Raw genomic sequence first — 19,907 nt, 5'->3', positions numbered from 1 at the left:
CGAAATCATTTAGAGAAAAATGTTTACACATTTATTGTGACTTTGTGTATAGCACCAACCAAAAAAACAAACTGCTAGTGCAACTACACAAATTACCCTCCAATGCTGAAATCTTTTTTATTTAGATTTCAGCATTCTTGAGTTCATACCAGCCATCATGAACCTGATTAACTTAGTTAACCATTTTAGCCAGATTTCTTCCTGACATTTGCAGTTCTTAACTTGTGCTGTAGTTTGCAGAAATCTAAAAATACCAAGGAGTCGCAACAAAAATACAAAAAAGTCCACAGTATTATTTGTGTTCGATGGCAAAGTGGAGAAATTAATGTGAAATATGGAATGACACTTTTGGTAAGTGAAGATGTGATATGAAAATAGACTTCAACGTTGCTGAGGTGCTGAAAGTAAAACAAAGAGTTTTAGCAAATTATTTTTAACGTGTATGCATAGTTGAAAGAGCAAAGTTGTTGCAACTTTGTAACATTTCACCTCTTACGTCTTGTTTTCCAATTGCACAAGATGTACAGTATGTCACATTAAGGCGAAAAATAAAACTCGTCTTTTTACAATTTGTGTGTATTAGAGTGTACATTTGAGATTTTCCACATCTCTAAAATGTTCAGGACCGTTTTTTTTTTTTGTTTAACCAGAGTTTATGCAGTTTAGGTACATATGAGGCATTTTGTCTTTATTGTAACATGAACATATCACTACTCCCTGAAGGCAGGCAGTAACACCACAGTCATTGAAGTACTAAGAAATTTAAAATCTGGCTTTACACAAATGACACTGAAATGGAGACCTCCAAATCTGCTCTAGCAGTTTTTAATAAAAACGAAAAGCTATTGTTTTGACATATTTATGGGTCACAGTACAGAAAACAGTAGTGCCATCCAAAACAGACCCTCAATCAGGGACTAAATGTTCAGTATATTAAATCCCTGCACAGCAGAGACGTAGACAAAACACTGTTGGAAACAAACATGGAATAATAAAGCAAGCAAAAACAACATTGTCAAGCTGTTAAATTTACAATGTTGCCCCCTTTCAAATTTTGTTTATTTTTATCTAAGCATGACAAAGTCGGGCAATTACGTTTTCACATAGAACAAGATTGACTTGGAAAACTTTTTTTCTCTTAATGAATAAACTTTTTTTTTCTGAAAGCAGATGTCTGTAATAACTCAGGTTTTCAAAGTCAAAAGTTATTTGAGGATCTGAAATATTACATTTCATTTGAAACAAAAGAAGCAAAACAGAACACAAATCTGTAAGGGGGCAAAGACTTTTTATCCAACTCTAATTGAATTTCACAAAAAAAGAAAAAAAAAATCACCATGTACTGAGCACTGTTAAATAATTTAGTGTTGATCAAAAACAAAAGATCTCCTTCAAACAGTGTGTCCTTCAATAACTATAGGACAAACAGGAACAGATGGAGCCCAGAAAATCTCAAAGACTTTAGCCACCAAATATGAGATTTTACAGGGAACATGTTTGAATAGCAACAAAAGAAAAATCACTTGATTAACTCTTAAGGTCAGCACACATGAAACCTCAACTGGAGGAAAGGTTTCTAAATAACTCATAGCAAACCTGTAGCAATAGGCAGTAAATCCTGATCGCTTTGTACTTTCACTCTGTCTTCTGTCATGTTTATGTTTTGGCTCAAAAGCTGTAAGAACTCAAACACATATTGGCAGATATATTGAGTCTCGTAAAAGTATTCACACCCTAATGAACTTTTCACAATATGTCACATTACAGGCACCAACGTCAATCTACTTCAATGTTTCTGTTTTTTAATGTGGTAGATCAACAAAAACAAGGCATAATAAGAAAGTGAAAGAAATGTTGCATTATTCTTGATTGTCTTGTGTTATATGCATTCACATTCATCCTCTTTTTACTCTGATAAACAGTAATCAATTTCTTTCTGAAATGCTGAAATCAAGCTCATTCTCAATCCATCATGAAGACCAAGAAGTGCAGCAGACAGGTTAAAGGTTACATTGTGGGGACGTTTAGTGTTATAAAACCAATATCTAAAGATTATGGCACAACTGCAGCTCATCCAAGACTTCGCTGTCCATCCAAGGCTGGATAGAGAGAGCAATAAAACTGTCCTAATAAGCACATAATCGCATTTTAAATTAAAATGAGCTTAATATTCCATTTTATTTAAGGTTTGGGTGATGCAAGATTTTTATTTCTGCTTTATTTGTTGTTCTCGGTAGTGTTTTATTTTGGTTTTAGTGTGGCACTTTCTGTACAAAAGCAAAGTTTATTAGTCTATAACTATTTGAGGGAGAAAGTAAGCCCTAAAAACTGTGTTCAAGGTTTTGCAAAAATGTATAGGATACAGCAATCATGTGGATAACGGTGCTCTAGTCATAGGAGACCAAAGTGGAACTTTCTGATCTCCATGTAAAAATGTGTGAGAAAAAGCTGTCACTGCTCCTTATGGTTAAACATGGAGGCAGTAGGGTCAGTAGTCAGTAGGAGGATGAATTGAGCTAAATTACAGAGAAATTAAAATCTTTTTTTTGAAGTACTTGAGGATGTGGAAGACGTTCACCTTTCAATTACTACAAATGTATAGCAAGACCTAGCACAGCATGCCTTAGATCAGAGCTTATTTTGTGTTAACACAAAAATCAGACAGATCTTCAGCTTTTGATCCCCAGTGAGGTACGGTTGAGGTTGTAATGTAACCAATGTGACGATGTTCAAGGAGTGCGAGGGCTTTTAAAAGACAGCGAATGCCTGAGGATTTGTTTGTTCCTTGTAGTCAATAACCAATATTGCAGATATATAGGTGTCGCACAATCATTAGTGGTCTTCGATAGCTTTATTATTATGAGGCCTCTTCTGTTTAAGAATTGTCCTCCTGCTCCACCATTTCTGTTTCAGTGTCTGGCTGCTCTTCTAGCCGAGCTGTCAGGAAGGGGTTGAAGAAGAAGTCGAACCCAAACTGGAGAGCGTTTTGAGCTGTGCGCCTCCAGTCGTGCTCAATCTTGAACTGTTTGCGCTTGGGAATGCGGGCATCCCCGCAGGACACACAGTGGATGGCCTTCATCTCAAACACGGGCCATTTGGAGCCCAAACGCCCTTCCAGGATGGTGCTGAACTCCACCAGACTGCCAGCGTTCAGGTGTAAAAGCACAGACTTGAACTCGTTACTCGCCCGCAAGACTATGTCCTTGGTTGCATCTTCATCTTCTATGATTGTCCCGTCCTTAGTCTTCCTCTCGAGCGGCATTCCCAGTGTGACCTCAAACTTGTACCGGTCAAAGCGCTTGACGTGGCACTCGTGCTTGGCCAGGGTTTTCAGTTTGCAAAGCTGATCTTCTTGAGGAGGAGCTGGAGCCGGCAGCGGTTGAGGCTCAGCAGCTGCGTTTTGTTTCCCCTCATCACACACCGGATAGGGTTCGCCATACAGACAGCGCATCCAGTTTCCTAGAAAAACAGGAAACAAGTTGATCGTCGACTGCGGCCCATTCTCAATTTCCGTCACACGGACATATTTAAAGCGTCCCGTCCAGGTGACTCTGTGTCCTTCCAGGTGGGAGCAAAGAATCTGAGTTTGGGCCATGTTGGACTCCTTCCAGGCCAATGGCCCGCAGAGGTTGCTGTATTCAGGCCATGTCAGGGTAGAGTTGTACACCTTCATTCCTTCAGACCTGTAGACATACATCCAGCAGAAAAGCATCACCGCACTCAGCCACACCAGGATGAGCTTGACGACGCTGCTCCGTGACAAAGACCTCAAAAGCACGATGGGGTTGAGGCTGAAGCGAGTCCAGAGCCTCAACACCACGGGCACAAAGCAGACAATCAGTGTCACCACCATCTTTGTTACCTCCAGGGTCAGAAACCACTGCACTAACTGGATCATAATCATGGCAGCCAAACCCAGTGTGAGAACAGGAAGGGCAAACAGGAACAGGAAGTAGCCTATACAAGTCCGAATTAGTCCTATGGCTGAGGCGTTATTGAGGAATGCCAAGCAAAGTTCACACCAGGTGAAACAAACCAAGTAAGGCACCAAGCACAGGTAGGTTCCCTTGAAGCCTTTCAGCTGGGCCATGCGGAAGAGAAGATAGAAGAGGTGTCCGTACAAAAGCCACGGCATGCCAAGATTTAACACCACGGCGTCTCCGAGAGGCACTGTGACAAACGTCTTCCCAAAGATCCGCAAGAACCAGAAGGAGTTGGGTAGCAGCTGAGTGAGGGAGCATGCTCCTGAAAGGACCTCAGTGAGAAGGGCTTTACGGGCGAAGAGCTGAGCAGAGGCGTGGAGGCTGAGGAAGGCTGTGATGGTGAAGAAGAGCGCGATGGCAGCTAGCTCTGAGCAGGGGACCCAGGATTTATCGGCAACAGGGAAGGAGAACACAACGAAGACCACTGAGAGCAGGAAGTACCTGAGGGAAAACAGAAACAAGGGTCAAAATACACATACAGGACCATGTGTATTTGTATATAATCTTTGAGCAAATGTGCCTCAGTATGTTGAACCTGGACCACAAACTTGTTGAAGCCATCAACAAATTAAATATTTGTCTACTCCTCTGGACACATTTAGCAGAAATAACTGAACAGGCAAAGGCACCAAAGTGCATGGAAGTGTCTGACAAAAGGTGTAGATTCCATATGTATCTATGGAATTTCTTCTTTTCTCATACAATCTTATTTTCAAACAAAATTTTAATAAAAAAAACAAAAACAGAATTGGACCTAAAAGTTTGCTCATCGCTCATCCAGTAAAAACATCAACAAATAAATAAATAAATAAAACTCAAGGTGACCTTACAGGTAAGGTTCCAAGTGTGTCCATCCAAAATTGGTCTCAGCCTGGTCCAGATCCAGACCAGGCTCAAAATGAGCGAGCAGGTCTGTGAGAGCTCGGAAATTTTCCCACGCCTTTGAATTCTAGAAAAGACAAACGCATCTTTTAAATGTGAACTTATTGATTCTTCAATATTTCATGAATCTAAAACACAGTCTCAGTGTTGTCAAAGAGGGAGCAAGTCGTAACTAACCTGAAAAACCCGCAGTGTGCAGATGACCATGGAGAAAAAGGAGAGGTAGAAAATCAGCAGCGGGATGATGAAGATGAAGAACTCAATGGTGAGGTTGGAGATGATGAAGAAAAAGATGAGTGCGTTAACGTGGTGAGTGGGGATGAGGGCGCTGAGCCACTGCATGCCGGCCCGCGACGCCCAGTCTATGAGATGCTCTTTTATCTCCAGCAGAGCGTACAGAGGGAACTTCAGCAACTGAGAGAGACACATGATGTAAACATTTATGTTTGTGGAGAGTTTATAAATGCTCAAATTGACCAAAATGGCACAATATGTAAAATAAAGTAATGGCAAGTTCAAATTCCCAAATGTGTTGCGCACAATTCTCATACGGACATGCAAAACAAACTTGTAAATTGTGCAGAAATATTTGCGAGGAACAGAGTCTCACCTTCTGATGAAGCGGCAACTCATCTGGATTTTTCACGACCACATCATCATCGTCATCATCTACTGCAGCGGCCATGGCGGGTGATGGTGCAATACCCTGAGCATATTTCTTTGTCATCTCAACAAAATCATCCAGACCCACATGAGAACTGGCTGTAATGAAAGAAAAAAGAAAACCTATAAACCCTCTTGAAAAAAAAAAGTTTCATAAGCAATCCATAATGGGAAACCTTAAATAAATAATCATTCCATCATGCATGATTTAAAGGGGACCTATTATGTTTAATCAGGAGTTTTTTGAAATAGCTCTTTTTCCAGACACCAAAAAAAACATTCACTTATTGCCAACAAATTGTTTTTTTAGTGCATTTATAAGCATTTGAGACCCAAATGGAGTAAAAAAAACCCTGAAAAATGCGAATTTTACAAAACAGTTCTCATTACCAATGAAAATGAGTCATTATATGTTAAAATATACAAACCTTCTCTGGAGACCATGGTCTCCAGGACTCGCCTTTGTTTCTTAGCAGAGCTGTTGAGTGGGGCTGAGCAGATGGGTTTGCCTACAGCAGAAAATGGAAGTAAATAATTGACAAAAAGGTAGAGAAGAAAAGCTTAAATTGTGTAAAAATGTTCCTTTTCGCACCTGCTTCTGTGTGAACATGCTCCACGTTCTCCAGCAGCTCAGAAACTGCCACAGACTTCTTCTTCTCTGGGTTCAGCTTAAAGTACATGAGCAGAGCTGCTTTCCTGACTCCCCTCTCAAAACGTGTCTCGGTGCATAACTTCTTAACCTCCTCAAAGTTTTCTAAAGTGATTCCTGAAGTACAGGAGTGAACAATCGCAAGATAAAAAAAAGCTAGAAGTAATAAAAGTAGAATTTCTGCTGTCACACTGAAAACAGGAGTAGCTTGATGGACTTTTTGGTCACCTTTTCTGGATTTTAAGCACTGCTGCAGGAGTTTGACAGCATCTCTGCGGCCCTGTTTAGCAGCTTGGATCAGCCATGTGACCGCTGTGCAGTTATTCAGCTCTTCATCGCTTTCTTCTGCTAACATCAGAAAGTAACGACCCATCTGGAAACACACACACATGTCCAGAGTCTTAATCTTGCAAAACAAGCACAGCTGATCTGTCCATAGTGGGGCTAAACTACAAACATTATCATAACTCAGCTGATCTGCTCCGTTTCCAACACATGGTCAACAGTCTGGAGCATATTCACTGACCTTAGTTTGTGCTTTAGCATCACCTGACTTTGCTCTCTCCTCCAAATCTTCAAGACGGACGTCCTCCTCTGGCTCATCTGGAAAAACACAGACACACAAAAATCTGATAATTTTGACTATTTTAATTTAAGTTTTTCAATACGTCATCCGAAAATGGAAAAGTGTATGGCACGACTGCAAATGTACAAACACGAGGCTCTTCATCTACACCCGGCCGAGTAACAGGACTATTTGTTAGAAAACAACAGTTTAATATTGGTATCAACAGATTCTCTGCTGAATCCAACAGATAATCTGTAGCATCTCTTTAAAAATGGTAAGAGACACAAACAGACCAACCAATGTAACTCAGCTTGAGCTTGTTGCAAGTAGAAATGAGCAAAGGTAAATCTGCATAGTTGGTTGAAACATATGGGAAAATACCTACATCACGACTCAGTAAAAACCTTTGATATTTTCATTTGTAAAAACCAAAGCTTGAAAACCAGGCATCATTTCCTTCCACTTCATAGTTATAAACTACTTTGTGCGGCTTAGTCACACGTGAACAAAACAAAACAAAATACCCTGAAGTTTGTGATTATAAAGTAACAAAACGGGGAAAAGTTGAAGAAAAATTGAGTATATAAAATAAAAACACTTAAAGCTCATTATTCTATTCTCACAATCCTCCTCATTCAGTAAATGATATGAAGCTGCTATTCCTGAGTCTCAGGGGAAGTTAGACCTCAATTATCAAAAACATTTCTGTTAAAATAACAGACTCTGTAAACCTTTCTGTGATTTAATATTTGGTTGTAGGTGATACTGGTGAGTGGCTCAGATGTCTGTCTGAGTGTGGGTGAGCTAAAGAAAAAATACTGATGATATCCAGTGACAGGCATTAGATGTCCTCTTGTGCTGTCCTGGAACACTGCTCATACTTTAATGCTCTCTCTGAATCCTAAAATAACTATTAGTTTAGTACAGTAAACAGCTGCTGCCTTATTAAAAGGTAACATCCAGTCTTAATTATTCAAAAGGTCAGTTTTAGCTTTTGCTTGTTAGTTACATTTTAAGGTTTGTATCAATTTGATAGGCTCACACTTTTTGTAGTGATACTTTCAGAATTTGCAGCAATACATCTTGATATCATAAATTGTTTCAAATAACAAATATGCTACAAGCAATGTGAATAAGAGATCTATACCCATTACAAGGCAACGTGACACACAGACAGCAGAAAAAACTAAAGAGGGACTCTGGTGTTTCTCTGAAGGTCAGTAGAAAGGGAGCGGCTGCTTTGCATGTCTGTTTGCTGTGGAGACACAACAGTGTCTAGGAGTGTTGACTGCACTGATTGCAGAAAAACTGAAAAGTGAAACCACGTTAGAAAGCTTGTGTTTGAGCTCAAAGGTTCGAGTTTTCTACCTGGTTCAGGTGAAACAGGCGATGGAGGCATCGCAGCAACCGATGATCCATTAAGAAGACTTCCTGTTGATGCCGCTGCATTGAGCTGAGATCTGCCTGGCTGCGAAAAGCTTCTGCTGGGCTGGCGGGGAGATGAAGTCGTCAGTGTGGAAAGGGAGGAAGAGCGAGAATGAAGCCATGGAGATATCTGGCGAGGCGAGGCGGCGGAGGGAGAAGGTGATGGAGTGGTCGAAGGCGTCGGCAACGTAACTTTATGCCTCTTCGGTTCAAGGGTGGAGGAGCTCGCCGATGAGCCAAGCGAGGACGTTCCAGGCCTCATGGAGGTTGGAGATGAAGGGTTGAGCTTTGGTGTGGGCAGGTTGCCTGGGGATGAAGGATCCATGACTGAAAAAAAAAACAGTCAACCTAAGACTTTAGTATTTATAGGGGGTCACTGAGATATCAGTGAGAGGAAGAGCCAGGTGACTGGCAGAAATGATAATATCACTAAACATATCAATAATTAACCTGCAGAAATCAAACATGTGATCCATGTCTGATCTGACTTAGCTTATAATAAAAGATGAAATAAGACATTCAAACCTCTTGAACTTCTGCATCTTTCAACTTTAAAGTATTTTTATTAGGATTTTTGTGACTGACCAACACAACGTAGTACACTGTAGCAATATTGGATTTTTATTTTTTTGAATGTAGATCTGACATTTGTGAAATCTGGTGCAACCTACTGGAATCAAAAGTTACCTAAACAGTGATCTTTCATCTCATTATAAATACAGTTGTTCTGGTCAATGGAGCTTAAAGCATTCCAGGTTAACCATGAGCCCCGTGGTCAACCTGGAAGTGCAGAAGTGATTCACAACTCAGGTGGGAGTATCTGTTGAGCCGACAACTTAACCTTTTCATCAACATGCAAAATGCCAAATATGAGGGGAAACTAATCATGGATAACATGCCCTGAACACAACATCGTCATCTTGGCAGCATGGTGCTTCTCTTCAATAAGATTAAACTTAAAAAACAGGTGGGTGGAGCTAAATGAGAAGAGGTTCACCTTTCAGCAGGTAAAATGCTAATAAACACAAAGCCAGATACAATTATGACCTCGGTTATGACTTTAGTTATGTGTGAAGAACCTTAAATTCTCTGGGGTTTTATTTTTACCAGATCGCACATAAGTTTGTAAAAAATAATCAGAGGTCCTGATGCAAATTAACCACAGTTTATTTACTCACAATAACCCTTAGACATAAATAGTCAATTCATTTTATTGTACAATATCGACCACTTTAAAATCCTAAATCTATCCTGGCCCTGGAAACCTTACAGCTGACAAACAGTTACTCTGATTAAATAAAATCAGACTGCTTGGGGGAGAAATAATATTAAAAACCCAAATGTAACTGAATACACCTATGTGTTCCCAAACAAAAACACACTCACACAAAAAAGAAACTCCCCTTCCACTAGTCTCCTCAATCGAGATAAAACAGCTTGGAACCAGGGACAGCATAGGTTATTTTACTTACAAGCAAGCCTGGAGGGCTGGACAATAAAAACTCCCCTTCCTTAGACAACAAACCCCCAAAAGAATAAAGAATTTAATCAATATATATCCAAAACATAAATTCTAAACTAATGCAAGACTGAAAACAAAACAAACTAAAACTGAAACAGTAGCAGGCCAACCTTCTCTAAAAGTTAACAGAGCTCTGTATGTCCTCTCCAAGAGCAAGTTTCCTGTAGAGGAATCAGTCTAGACTCTTGGACCCAGTCCTCCACTCTCTGCTCTCTGGAACCCTTCCAAGGAGAAAGTCAACAGGTAAACATGGTTCTTGGCCAAACATCAAAAGGTAAGGAGACTCAACCGTGGACTGATGGACTAAGGTGTTATATGAATACAACACTTGAGGCAAACAATAAGACCAATTTCCCTTCCTCTCAATAGGTAGAGTTTGCAGCAGATCTTGTGATGTTCTATTAAATCTTTACGTTCGGGATGGTAGGGGGTAGTATGAGTCTTCTGCACTCCATACAGCTCACACAACTGCTGGATCAATGCACTTTCAAAATTCCGGCTCTGATCAGAATGTAGTCTGTCTGGAACACCGAACTTGTAGAGCCAGTCTTGTAGAAGAATCTTAGCAACAGCAGAGGCCCTCTGATTATTGGTTGCTACATAATGAAGTGGTTTAAATTGGTAAAGACATCATTTTGTGTTGGAATGAGGCAAGAATGTGAAAAGGCAAACCAATAGTGTCCAATTTTGAAAGGTGCCGTGTGTTTCAACCTTTATAACCTGGTAGTTGAAATATTTGTTTGCAGACTCCCAGATTCACGTTAACAAGCTGAGGTCTGAGAAATGTTGATGCTGTTCAAATCATTTGTCTATTTTCTGTTTGAGACCGTAGAGATGCGTAAAAAAAACCACAGTTCAGCGAATATGTTCATTGTGTTCACCTAATCAACGATAAACAAGAAACACGAGTTGGAAAGGGACACGTTTTCAAAAGCACTTTCTGAACACAGGCATGTATTCATTCCACTGTAACCAGCTAGTAAAACTATTAGTGCAGCAACACGCCGTACAACTCTAAGTCATGTTGATTTTTAGAACAATGATGCTCTGTGGGTTTAGAAATGCTAAGACAGCTGATCATAAGGTCATAAGTTTAATTCAGCTTGAAATCTGTGACTGACTAGTAGTTTAGGTTGTCTAAGTTAAAACTTTTATCAGTGTTTGAACCACGTTGTGTTATCTATCACGCTATTTCAAACATCAAGCTAGCCCGAATAGCTAGCCTGAGAAGGTGGCATCCTTGAACTTATTGGGACGAATTTGAGTCCAGTTGCAGCTGTGAGAACCCCGAGTGTTATATAACAATAACACACTGCTGTGCCATTTAACACATCACTAAAGCGAGATAACCGAGCGCTTCATAGCTAATAATGCTAGCAATAATTACCGCTGCCCGCTCACCTTCCGGTTTATTTCAGGAATTAGTGAAGTGTCTCTGGTGATTGTCTCGTGACTTGCTGTTTCAAGTCAGTTGTTCGTTTGGATCCTGAGAAAGAGACATGTCCTTTCCTTTGACAGTGGTCAAACTCCAGACACCAACAGTGCGCAGGAAAGTCAGTCAGCTGCTACAGATGGCGCTCACGCCTACATTTTGTTTTGAGGCTTCTGATTGGGTGAAACCACAAACTCGTGTGACTAAACACAACATGATTGGCTTAAATAGGAGGAAGTTGGAACGTGCTGTCATTTAGCTTGTGTTGGTTTCTTTTATTTTTTTCATTGTTTTAATTTGCTTTTTACTTGCCTGTTACAACATTTCAACACCAGTAGGTGGCAGCAGATTACATTTGGGTTTTTTAATGCTTTTTTGTTTCTCAAAACCCACCCAAAAGTACATTGTTTTATTTATCAATCTGATTTAAAAAAAAAAAAAAGAATGTTATTTGAAATTAAAACCAATGACAAATCATTTTGCTGTTTTACATTGTGAATAGATATTAATAAAACTAAAAAAACTTTCTTTTTATGTTATTTTTTAACTAATGTCTGGGTGTCATTCAACAACCTTTGGTCAGGGCTTAAGGGAATGTAGTATGCTAATATGTTGAGGATATACCTTATCCAGAAGCTAACAAAAAAGTGTCAGTTAGCTTACACCTAATAACAATGAGATCCAATGTTTAAAATGGTATCCATGTGAGGAACACACGATGCAGACTGTGTTGCCACTACTTTTATTTGAATGATTTTATACTGTAAAATAATGCCAGATGTGGCAAGAAAGCAGAGATGAAAGATTGAGATTAAACATGTGTCATAAATAAGTACACAGTAAAACAGGAAACAGCAGCAACAATTTCAGCAAATTTAAGGGAAAAAAAGACCCAGGTTATCATACTGAGATTAAAGTTCAACTAAGAGAACAAGAGTAGAAATAACAGTAGCCAAAGGGGGAAAAAACATTAGGGGCTTAATTGCCACAGTGCAGCTGGGGAGAAGCAGTTAAAGAAATGCTGTGTGATTAGCAGATTAATACAATCCAGTTTAGAGGATAAGCAGCACCGTCTTACTGCTTTTAGTCTGAATATATTAGGAAATCAGTCTTTAGTCTTCAGACTAGGTTTCGACACACACACTCTCACAGCTCAAGCACATGTTCTTTATAATGAGCTTATCATGAGTTTAAATCTTCTGAATACGTAAATCCCTTTGGTGGTTTGTCACCACCAAAGTGCCTGTGCTTGAGACAGCCGTAGCCAGTTTTTATCAAGCAATCATTAGTTTGAGTCATTACAATCTGAAAATTGGAACAAGCTGCTTCTGTGACTTCAGTCTACTTGTTATTTCTCAGTATGACCTCAAGCAAGTAATGACTCAAGTCACAGCAGACATGTTTTTTGTATTAATTGGTCAGAAACAATGATGTGAAGATTAAGTTTTTCTCAGTCTCACTCATAAAGTACAATTGGTATAAGTTTTACAGGCAAGAATTCTCACAGGATTCACCTTTTGGTTCTGAATAAATATGTCAAATAAATGGGCTACTTCACTGGTAATTAATTTCTCTTTCTCAGCTCACAACCTTTCCATTTATTGATCAGCAGCTACTACTGGGCCTTTGTGGCAGTTGTGAAGAACAAAAGTAATTCAAACAAAGAGTAAATTAACATTGTGAAGGTTGAGCTTTTGTTTAGTTTACTGCGCTGTGATCTAAATCAGTGGTGACCAACATGATTAGTTAATTGACGGTGGTTTAGATCTGAATCAAAAGGATTAGTCATTAGAAGACCCCTACATAATTTGACACACTCCAGCCACTGGAATAGGACACCCTGATCTAAACCTGGAGCCTGCTGAAGACAAGGTCCTCACATTGGGAGATTGTTGTGCCCAAGTTCTGTGTTTTTGGGCACACGTGTGGAATGTTATTCCGAAAAGATGAGATTTTATTCCATTTAAGAGCATCTTCTTCAACAACCCAACCCTGGTTTTAACTTCACCCTGACCTCTCTAATGTGTTCCTGTCTTAAAAAGGCTTTGTTTAGAAATATTGTACAGAAATTTATATTAATGCATACAAATTAATTCTCTTTAGGTGACTATTTGAAATGCGTTGCACCAGACTTTATTTAAGGATATCAAAATTAAGAAGAGGTTGAACACCGATTCTTGTAACATGTTTGAAAACAACACATCGTTTTCCTTTCTTTTAACAATTACATGCTATTTTGTGTTGTGGTGTAAAATACAAAAAAGCTGAGACGTGGAAAGCTATGGTTAAAACATGATAATGTAAAAATTTTCAAGGGATTGTTGAAATAAGGAGTAATTTTGTTTAATGGTTAACGGAGAGGCCGTTATGCTGACCTCTGCTGTGTCTTCTGTGTACTGCAGTTGTGTTGTACTGTTCTGAAAAAGACGAATAAATGAACGCACGTTGAAACGCCTGTTCTCTTCAGGTTATGGGCCCAGAGTGTCGCTAAAAACCTTCTGTAATTGAAGTTTTTGAGTCGGATAAACGGAATTGTGGGATTCACAATGGATGATAAGATGTTTATCGACAAGCTGAATGGACCAGAGAACTGGGCAACGTGGAAGTTTCAAATGGAGCATTTGCTAAAGGCTAAAGGACTGTGGGGCATGCTAACGGAGACGGACATGCTAACTCCGGATGCTAGCACACAAGCTCGGGCAGAATTCGAGAGACGGAAAGAAAGAGCATTTTCTATGTTAGTGCTAAATGTGAGTACACCCCAGTTGTATTTGATAACAAGCTGTCAAACTCCAAAAGAAGCTTGGGACATGCTAAAAGGACATTTTGAGAGAGACACTTTAGCAAATAAACTGTTCTTGAAGAAGAAATATTTCAGATGTGAAATGAAAGAAAAGGACAGCTTAAATGATCATTTGAAACGAATGAAGGAACTGACTGATCAGCTAAGAGCAATAGGTGCTGTGGTTGAAGAGGAAGATCAGATTGTAACTCTCCTGGGTAGCTTACCACCAAGCTATGCTACGATAGTCACTGCTCTCGAAACAAAGATGGACAATTTGACATTGCAGTTTGTGCAGCAAGCATTAATCAATGAAGAGCAAAAAAGTAAATGTCAATGATGACTACTGTGTGGCTACATCAGGTGGTGGTGTATCAGCCATGTCAACACAAGTTTCCAGAGAAATGCAGGGCCGTTCAAAAGTAGTGGGAGCTGAAGGACAGAGTTCATGGAAATGTTACAAGTGTGGCAAAGAAGGACACATAAAGCGTAACTGTCCAAGCTGGAAAAAACTAATAAAAAATCACAAAGCCAAAAATGCAGTGTGTGAAAATGAAGAAGATCCCTCTGAGAGTGCATTTGTTGCAGAAAATGCTAATCTAACTGAAGGACCAGGACAACATGAGTGGTTGATTGATTCTGGAGCATCAAAACACATGACCTGTGACAAAGAAATTCTTCAAAACTACCAGCAGTTTACAGAAACACAGTCTGTAAAACTGGGTGATGGCAGGGTGGTGGAAGCTCAAGGTTTCGGCATTGTTAAATTGAACATGACCTTCAAAATGAGTGATGCTAAACCCGCCACAATGTATGATGTGTTATACGTTCCAAAGTTGTCTGGAAATCTATTTTCAGTGGGAGCTGCAACAAGAAAAGGAAATACAGTGCAGTTCAAAAAATCTTAGTGCTACATACGTGGCAAGGATGGAACTCTTAAAGGAATGGGAACACAAAGATCTGATGGACTGTACCAGTTGAATCTTAAAGGATCTTCACCAGTCTGTCATGGTGCATCAAGTGCATCAGTAACAGCTAGTCTGTGGCATCAGCGCCTGGGTCACACCACCAAACTAAAGAAGTTAGGAGATTTGGTGAATGGAGTGAAATTCTCTGCAGACAAAGAACTTCCTTTCTGTGAAGCCTGTGTGGACGGCAAGCTCACAAGACAGCCATGTAAAGCAGTGGGAGAAATCCGTTCCAAACGTAAGCTGCAACTGATCCATAGTGATGTCTGTGGACCCATGCAGACAGAATCCATAGGTGGGTCAAAATACTTTGTAACCTTCATAGATGACTTTTCTCGCTGTTGTAAGGTTTACTTCATGAAACATAAAAGTGAAGTCTTAAGCAAATTCAAGGAGTTTGAGAGAAACATTCTCTAATGAGTGTGGACACAAAGTTGCAAGACTGAGATCAGATAATGGTGGGGAGTACATTTCAAGTGAGTTTCAAGAATATTTGAAAGCTCAAGGTATCCACCATGAGATGTCTGTACCTCATACACCTCAGCAAAATGGAGTTGCAGAAAGAAAAAACAGGACATTGGTTGAAGCAGCTAGAAGCATGTTGTCACATGCTAAGCTACCAAAAATGTATTGGGCTGAAGCAGTAGCAACAGCAGCCTACATACAAAACAGATTGCCGACATCTGTTCTGAAGCAAGAGACACCCTACCAACGATGGTCTGGTAAAAAACCTGACATGAGCCATGTGAGAGTGTTTGGTTGTGTTGCTTATGCACATGTTCCAGATGTTCAAAGACGAAAACTTGACAAGAAAGCTGTAAAACTCAGGTTTGTGGGATATGCAAACAATGCAAAAGGATATTGTCTGTTTGATGAAGAAAAAAGGAGAATTCTGATTCGAAAAGATGTCATCTTTAATGAGTCTGACTTTGACTGGAGACAGAAGGACGAAGTTCCTGTCCAGAGAAAGAGATGGTTACCATCACAGAAGAAAAAGAAACAACTGATGATGTTACTGTTGATGAAACTACTAAAAGAGGAAGCAGAATCAGAAGGGCTCCAAAGAGATATGGATATGACGAGTTTGCAGATACGATGACTGTTGATCATTATGCTAGTGTGTGTTCGGTCACAGAACCAATCACACTGAAGGAAGCATTAAAGAGTCCAAATGCAAAAGAATGGCAAGAAGCGGCTGATTTGGAATACCAGTCACTGGAAGAAAATGAAACATGGGATCTGGTGGAACTACCAAAGGACAAAGAGGTCATTGGGTCAAGATGGGTGTTCAAAGTCAAGCATCAAAGTGATGGAGAAGTGGAGCGATACAAGTGCAGACTTGTTGCCAAAGGCTACTCACAGCTATATGGTGCTGACTACTATGAAACATTTCGCCTGTGGTACGTTTTAGCTCAATTCGTACATTATTGTCCTTTGCCATCCAGAATAACCTACATGTACATCAAATGGATGTCGTCACTGCATTCTTAAATGGACACCTAGAGGAAGAAATATACATGGAACAACCTGAGGGATACATCAAACCAGGTCAGGAGCATCTTGTATGCAAATTAAAAAAATCAATCTACGGATTAAAACAGTCTCCTCGTTGTTGGAACAAAGAGTTCACAACATTCATGATGGACCTTGGATTTAAGCAGAGCAGCTCAGATCCATGTGTGTTTGTGAGGTTATCACAGGAGCTGGAGATAATTGCAGTTTATGTGGATGATCTGATGCTGATTACAGAGTCAACTGAAAGCATGGATGAGTTAAAATTGACTCTTCAAGAGCGCTACAAAATGAAGGACTTGGGTGAACTGTCCTACATCCTCGGCATCTCAGTTATTCAAACAAAGAGAAAAACTGCATCTGTCTTCATCAGAAACAGTACATTGAAACCATTCTTAAGAAATACGGGATGGATAAAGCTAATCCTGTTGCAACCCCTGCTGACATCAGTGTAAAGCTGAAAAAGGATGATGGTGTCAGTAATCCTGTCGATCCAAGCACATATCAGTCTATGGTTGGAAGTCTACTGTATGCTGCGATGACAACAAGACCGGACATAGCACAAGCAGTGAGTGCAGTGTCAAAGTTCAATGCAAATCCAAATACTGCACATCTGACGGCTGTGAAGAGGATTCTTCGATACCTAAAGGGCACGGTTAACCTTGCTCTAAAGTTTGACTGTGCAGGGAACAAAGATTTGATTGGTTTCTCTGATGCTGACTGGGCTGGAGATCTGGACGACCGCCATTCAACAACAGGCAACATATTTCTACTCAGTGGAGGAGCAGTGAGCTGGCTGAGCAAAAAACAAGCAACGGTTGCACTTTCAACAGCAGAAGCTGAGTATGTTGCTCTCAGTCAAGCAGCTCAAGAAGGTACCTGGCTGAGAAGATTACTGAATGATCTTGGAATGGTCACAAAGCCTACAGTGATTCTGGAGGCAACCAAGGAGCCATTGCAATAGCAAAGAATCCGGTGGACCATTCAAGAACCAAGCACATAGACATTCGTTACCATTACATTCGGGAGTGTGTGCAGGATGGTGAAGTCAAATTAGAATATTGTCCAACTGATAAGATGAAGGCAGATATCTTGACAAAACCTCTTGCAAGACAGAAGTTTGAAAATTTCAGAAGAGAGATTGGACTTTTTCCAATATAAATCTGTGGTAGAATGTCTTGCTTTGTAGTGTTCATTAAAAAGTTAACAATGTTTTTTTGTTAAGTATAGCAAGACGAAAAGTAAACCATAAACAGAAAAAAGGTTGAGTTAAAAGTATTTCAGCACTTTCTTGTGTCTTAATACCATTAAAGAAAATTAAGTGGGAGTGTTGAAATAAGGAGTAATTTTGTTTAATGGTTAACGGAGAGGCCGTTATGCTGACCTCTGCTGTTCTTCTGTGTACTGCAGTTGTGTTGTACTGTCTGAAAAAGACGAATAAATGAACGCACGTTGAAACGCCTGTTCTCTTCAGGGATGTGAATAGTTTTCCTAGGTACTGCTTATTAAATATTTCCATTTTGCTTCTACATAATATGTAAGAAGCATATTAGATCATGAATATTGAATTAAAGGGCTGGTGAAATATTCACTCATCTTCTTTCTGGATCTGCTTAAATCTCCATAGTGTGGGTCTCAGATGTACCACAGCTTGCTGTGCTGTCCAATAAGACAGCTTCTTATTATGACTTGAATTATTGGAAATATTTTTGCTATTTTAAACAGTGAATGTGAGGGTCACAAATCAAAACCATAAACTAAGAAGCTGAAAATGTCAGATCCATGACATTACACACTGCCATATTCTTCTAAGTCAAAAATGTCTGTTTTCCATTATGTAAGTAAAAATAATGAAACATTGGTTTGCCTCTAATGGTGCCTGTTGGCTCACACTTTTTGCATTCAGGCAACGTTAGAAATCTTTAATGATTCTGGGTGTGGGTAGAGGGTTTTTTTCAGCGCTTGTAAAGCATTAAAATTCTTGGGCTTTTAAATGGAATATATGAGTTTACTTCACCAATGCATAAGAATATAAATATCCACTATGTAACCTTGCTTGCTTTGATATTTATTTAGGTAACGTTTCAACAAATCACAGACTTGCAGGCCAGAGAAGCTGTCCTCTGATATTAGGACTCTAGATTTTGGGCACAGTCATGGAACAACAGGCTCAGAAGTTTATACTGACTAATAGTGGTGACTCAAGCCTAGGGGAAGCCTAATTACCTTCATATGAATTAGTTACGTCACCAACTAAAGTTGAGTTAAAGTTGTAAAAATAGGTCAGTATGGTGGACTGCCTCTGAAATCCACTCCTTCACTCAGTGGCTATTTCTTCTCAACTGTTTGCAAATGAGTTTCAGCTAAATCTTGTATTAATATTAGTCTTCAGCTCTGGAGGGCAAATCTAGCTAACAGGTCTAACAGCACAAACAATGGTATGTAAGCTCATTGTGGAAAGTTCTCATCGATATGTTGAAAATAAAAAGGTTTTCTCGAGTTAAAAAGAAGCGGTGTTCTTTGTTTATTTGTGCTTTACTAGACAGGAAATGGGGAGAAGGGGAGAACACGCAGCCCGGTGCGGGAGAGGGGACAAGCTGCAATGTCCCAAGGTCAGGAATCAAACCCTGATGGCTGCTTTGAGAAGTAATAGCCTCTGTTTGGGCTCCCTGTGTACTGCTGCTACACCACGCACTGCCCCAAAAGGATTGTTGTTTTATGTGCAAGGTTACCCTTCCTTTTCACAGATAGTACTCTGAATGTGGGTCGAAAAGGTGAGTTTTGGCCTCTTCTGACAAGAGCACCTTCTTCCACATGTTTTTTTTTTATGTCTACCTAATAACTCATGGCAAATCTTAAACTGACAGACTGGACTTCTTGCAGCAGTGCATGATAAAAGAGCTACAAAAAAGAACAGAAATACATAACATCAGCTATCTTTGTTTTGATTATAACCTTTTACTCTGACCCATTAATAGTCACTCATATAAATACCTTAATTTCCTTTTTTATTCAATAGTGAAAAATCACAAGGTCTTATCACTAGGTTATTGTGATGTCATATGGAGAATTTTTCTGTTTTCCGATTCTATGACCTGCACCGCTTGTTGCTTGTTGTTTTCTACAAAGTGCTTTCCAAAAGACAGCCTGACAAAACGTCATGTTCCCTAAAACTGGGAGAGAAAAAGACACCTCGGGCTAAACAAATAACAGACATTGTGACATACATTTGCTCCCTGAGTCAATTTTTCACCAAAACAGACTTGGACCTACATTTCCATAGCTCCCAATTGCTCCCAGCCTGCATCAACTTTGTTTTACTCTCCCTCAATGTGTCTGCCTGGTGGCCTTAGCAGGAACATAAATATTGGGTAGATTGATATTCAATATTATCCCCATTCCACTCTGCTTTATCACTCTGAAAATAGTTCACACAATAAAATCCATACACAAAGAGAGCAAATGAACACTACTGAAGGACTTCTCATTGCATATGCTCTTCCTCTTGTAACTTCTATTGC

General features: G+C 39.7%; 1 protein-coding gene across 3 annotated transcripts; it reads right to left on the bottom strand.

Moving 5' to 3' along the window:
- Nucleotides 1-667: 667 nt before the first annotated feature.
- wfs1b (Wolfram syndrome 1b (wolframin)) lies at nucleotides 668-11,250 on the bottom strand. 3 transcript variants are annotated; one of them, XM_055034558.1, is made up of 10 exons: nucleotides 11,094-11,250; nucleotides 8,114-8,497; nucleotides 6,704-6,780; nucleotides 6,406-6,550; nucleotides 6,121-6,294; nucleotides 5,957-6,037; nucleotides 5,476-5,627; nucleotides 5,043-5,279; nucleotides 4,814-4,932; nucleotides 668-4,424 (listed from the first exon to the last, which is right to left on the bottom strand). In XM_055034558.1, the coding sequence occupies exons 2-10, from the start codon at nucleotides 8,493-8,495 to the stop codon at nucleotides 2,876-2,878; spliced, it is 2,916 nt and encodes a 971-aa protein (XP_054890533.1). In that variant the 5' UTR covers nucleotides 8,496-8,497; nucleotides 11,094-11,250; the 3' UTR covers nucleotides 668-2,875. The 3 variants fall into 3 exon arrangements, with proteins under 3 accessions (XP_054890533.1, XP_054890534.1, XP_054890535.1); XM_055034559.1 differs by lacking the exon at nucleotides 11,094-11,250 and adding an exon at nucleotides 9,803-9,887; XM_055034560.1 differs by lacking the exon at nucleotides 5,043-5,279.
- Nucleotides 11,251-19,907: the final 8,657 nt, after the last annotated feature.

This window comes from Poeciliopsis prolifica, unplaced genomic scaffold (genome assembly GCF_027474105.1).
Source record: "Poeciliopsis prolifica strain line A6 unplaced genomic scaffold, Auburn_PproV2 SCAFFOLD009, whole genome shotgun sequence".
Lineage (NCBI taxonomy): Eukaryota > Metazoa > Chordata > Actinopteri > Cyprinodontiformes > Poeciliidae > Poeciliopsis > Poeciliopsis prolifica.
Note: the sequence above shows the minus strand (reverse complement) of the source record. Positions and strands in the feature narration are given on the sequence as shown.

What these genes read in the sequence shown, in the direction of transcription:
- wfs1b (XM_055034558.1), bottom strand. Translation starts at nt 8,495, where the DNA reads ATGGATCCTTCATCCCCAGGCAACCTGCCCACACCAAAGCTCAACCCT. An exon ending in ATGCTAAAGCACAAACTAAG is followed by an intron (nt 6,551 to 6,703) that starts GTCAGTGAATAT and finishes GTGTGTTTCCAG; the next exon opens with ATGGGTCGTTACTTTCTGAT. An exon ending in GCACACTGCGGGTTTTTCAG is followed by an intron (nt 4,933 to 5,042) that starts GTTAGTTACGAC and finishes TGTCTTTTCTAG; the next exon opens with AATTCAAAGGCGTGGGAAAA.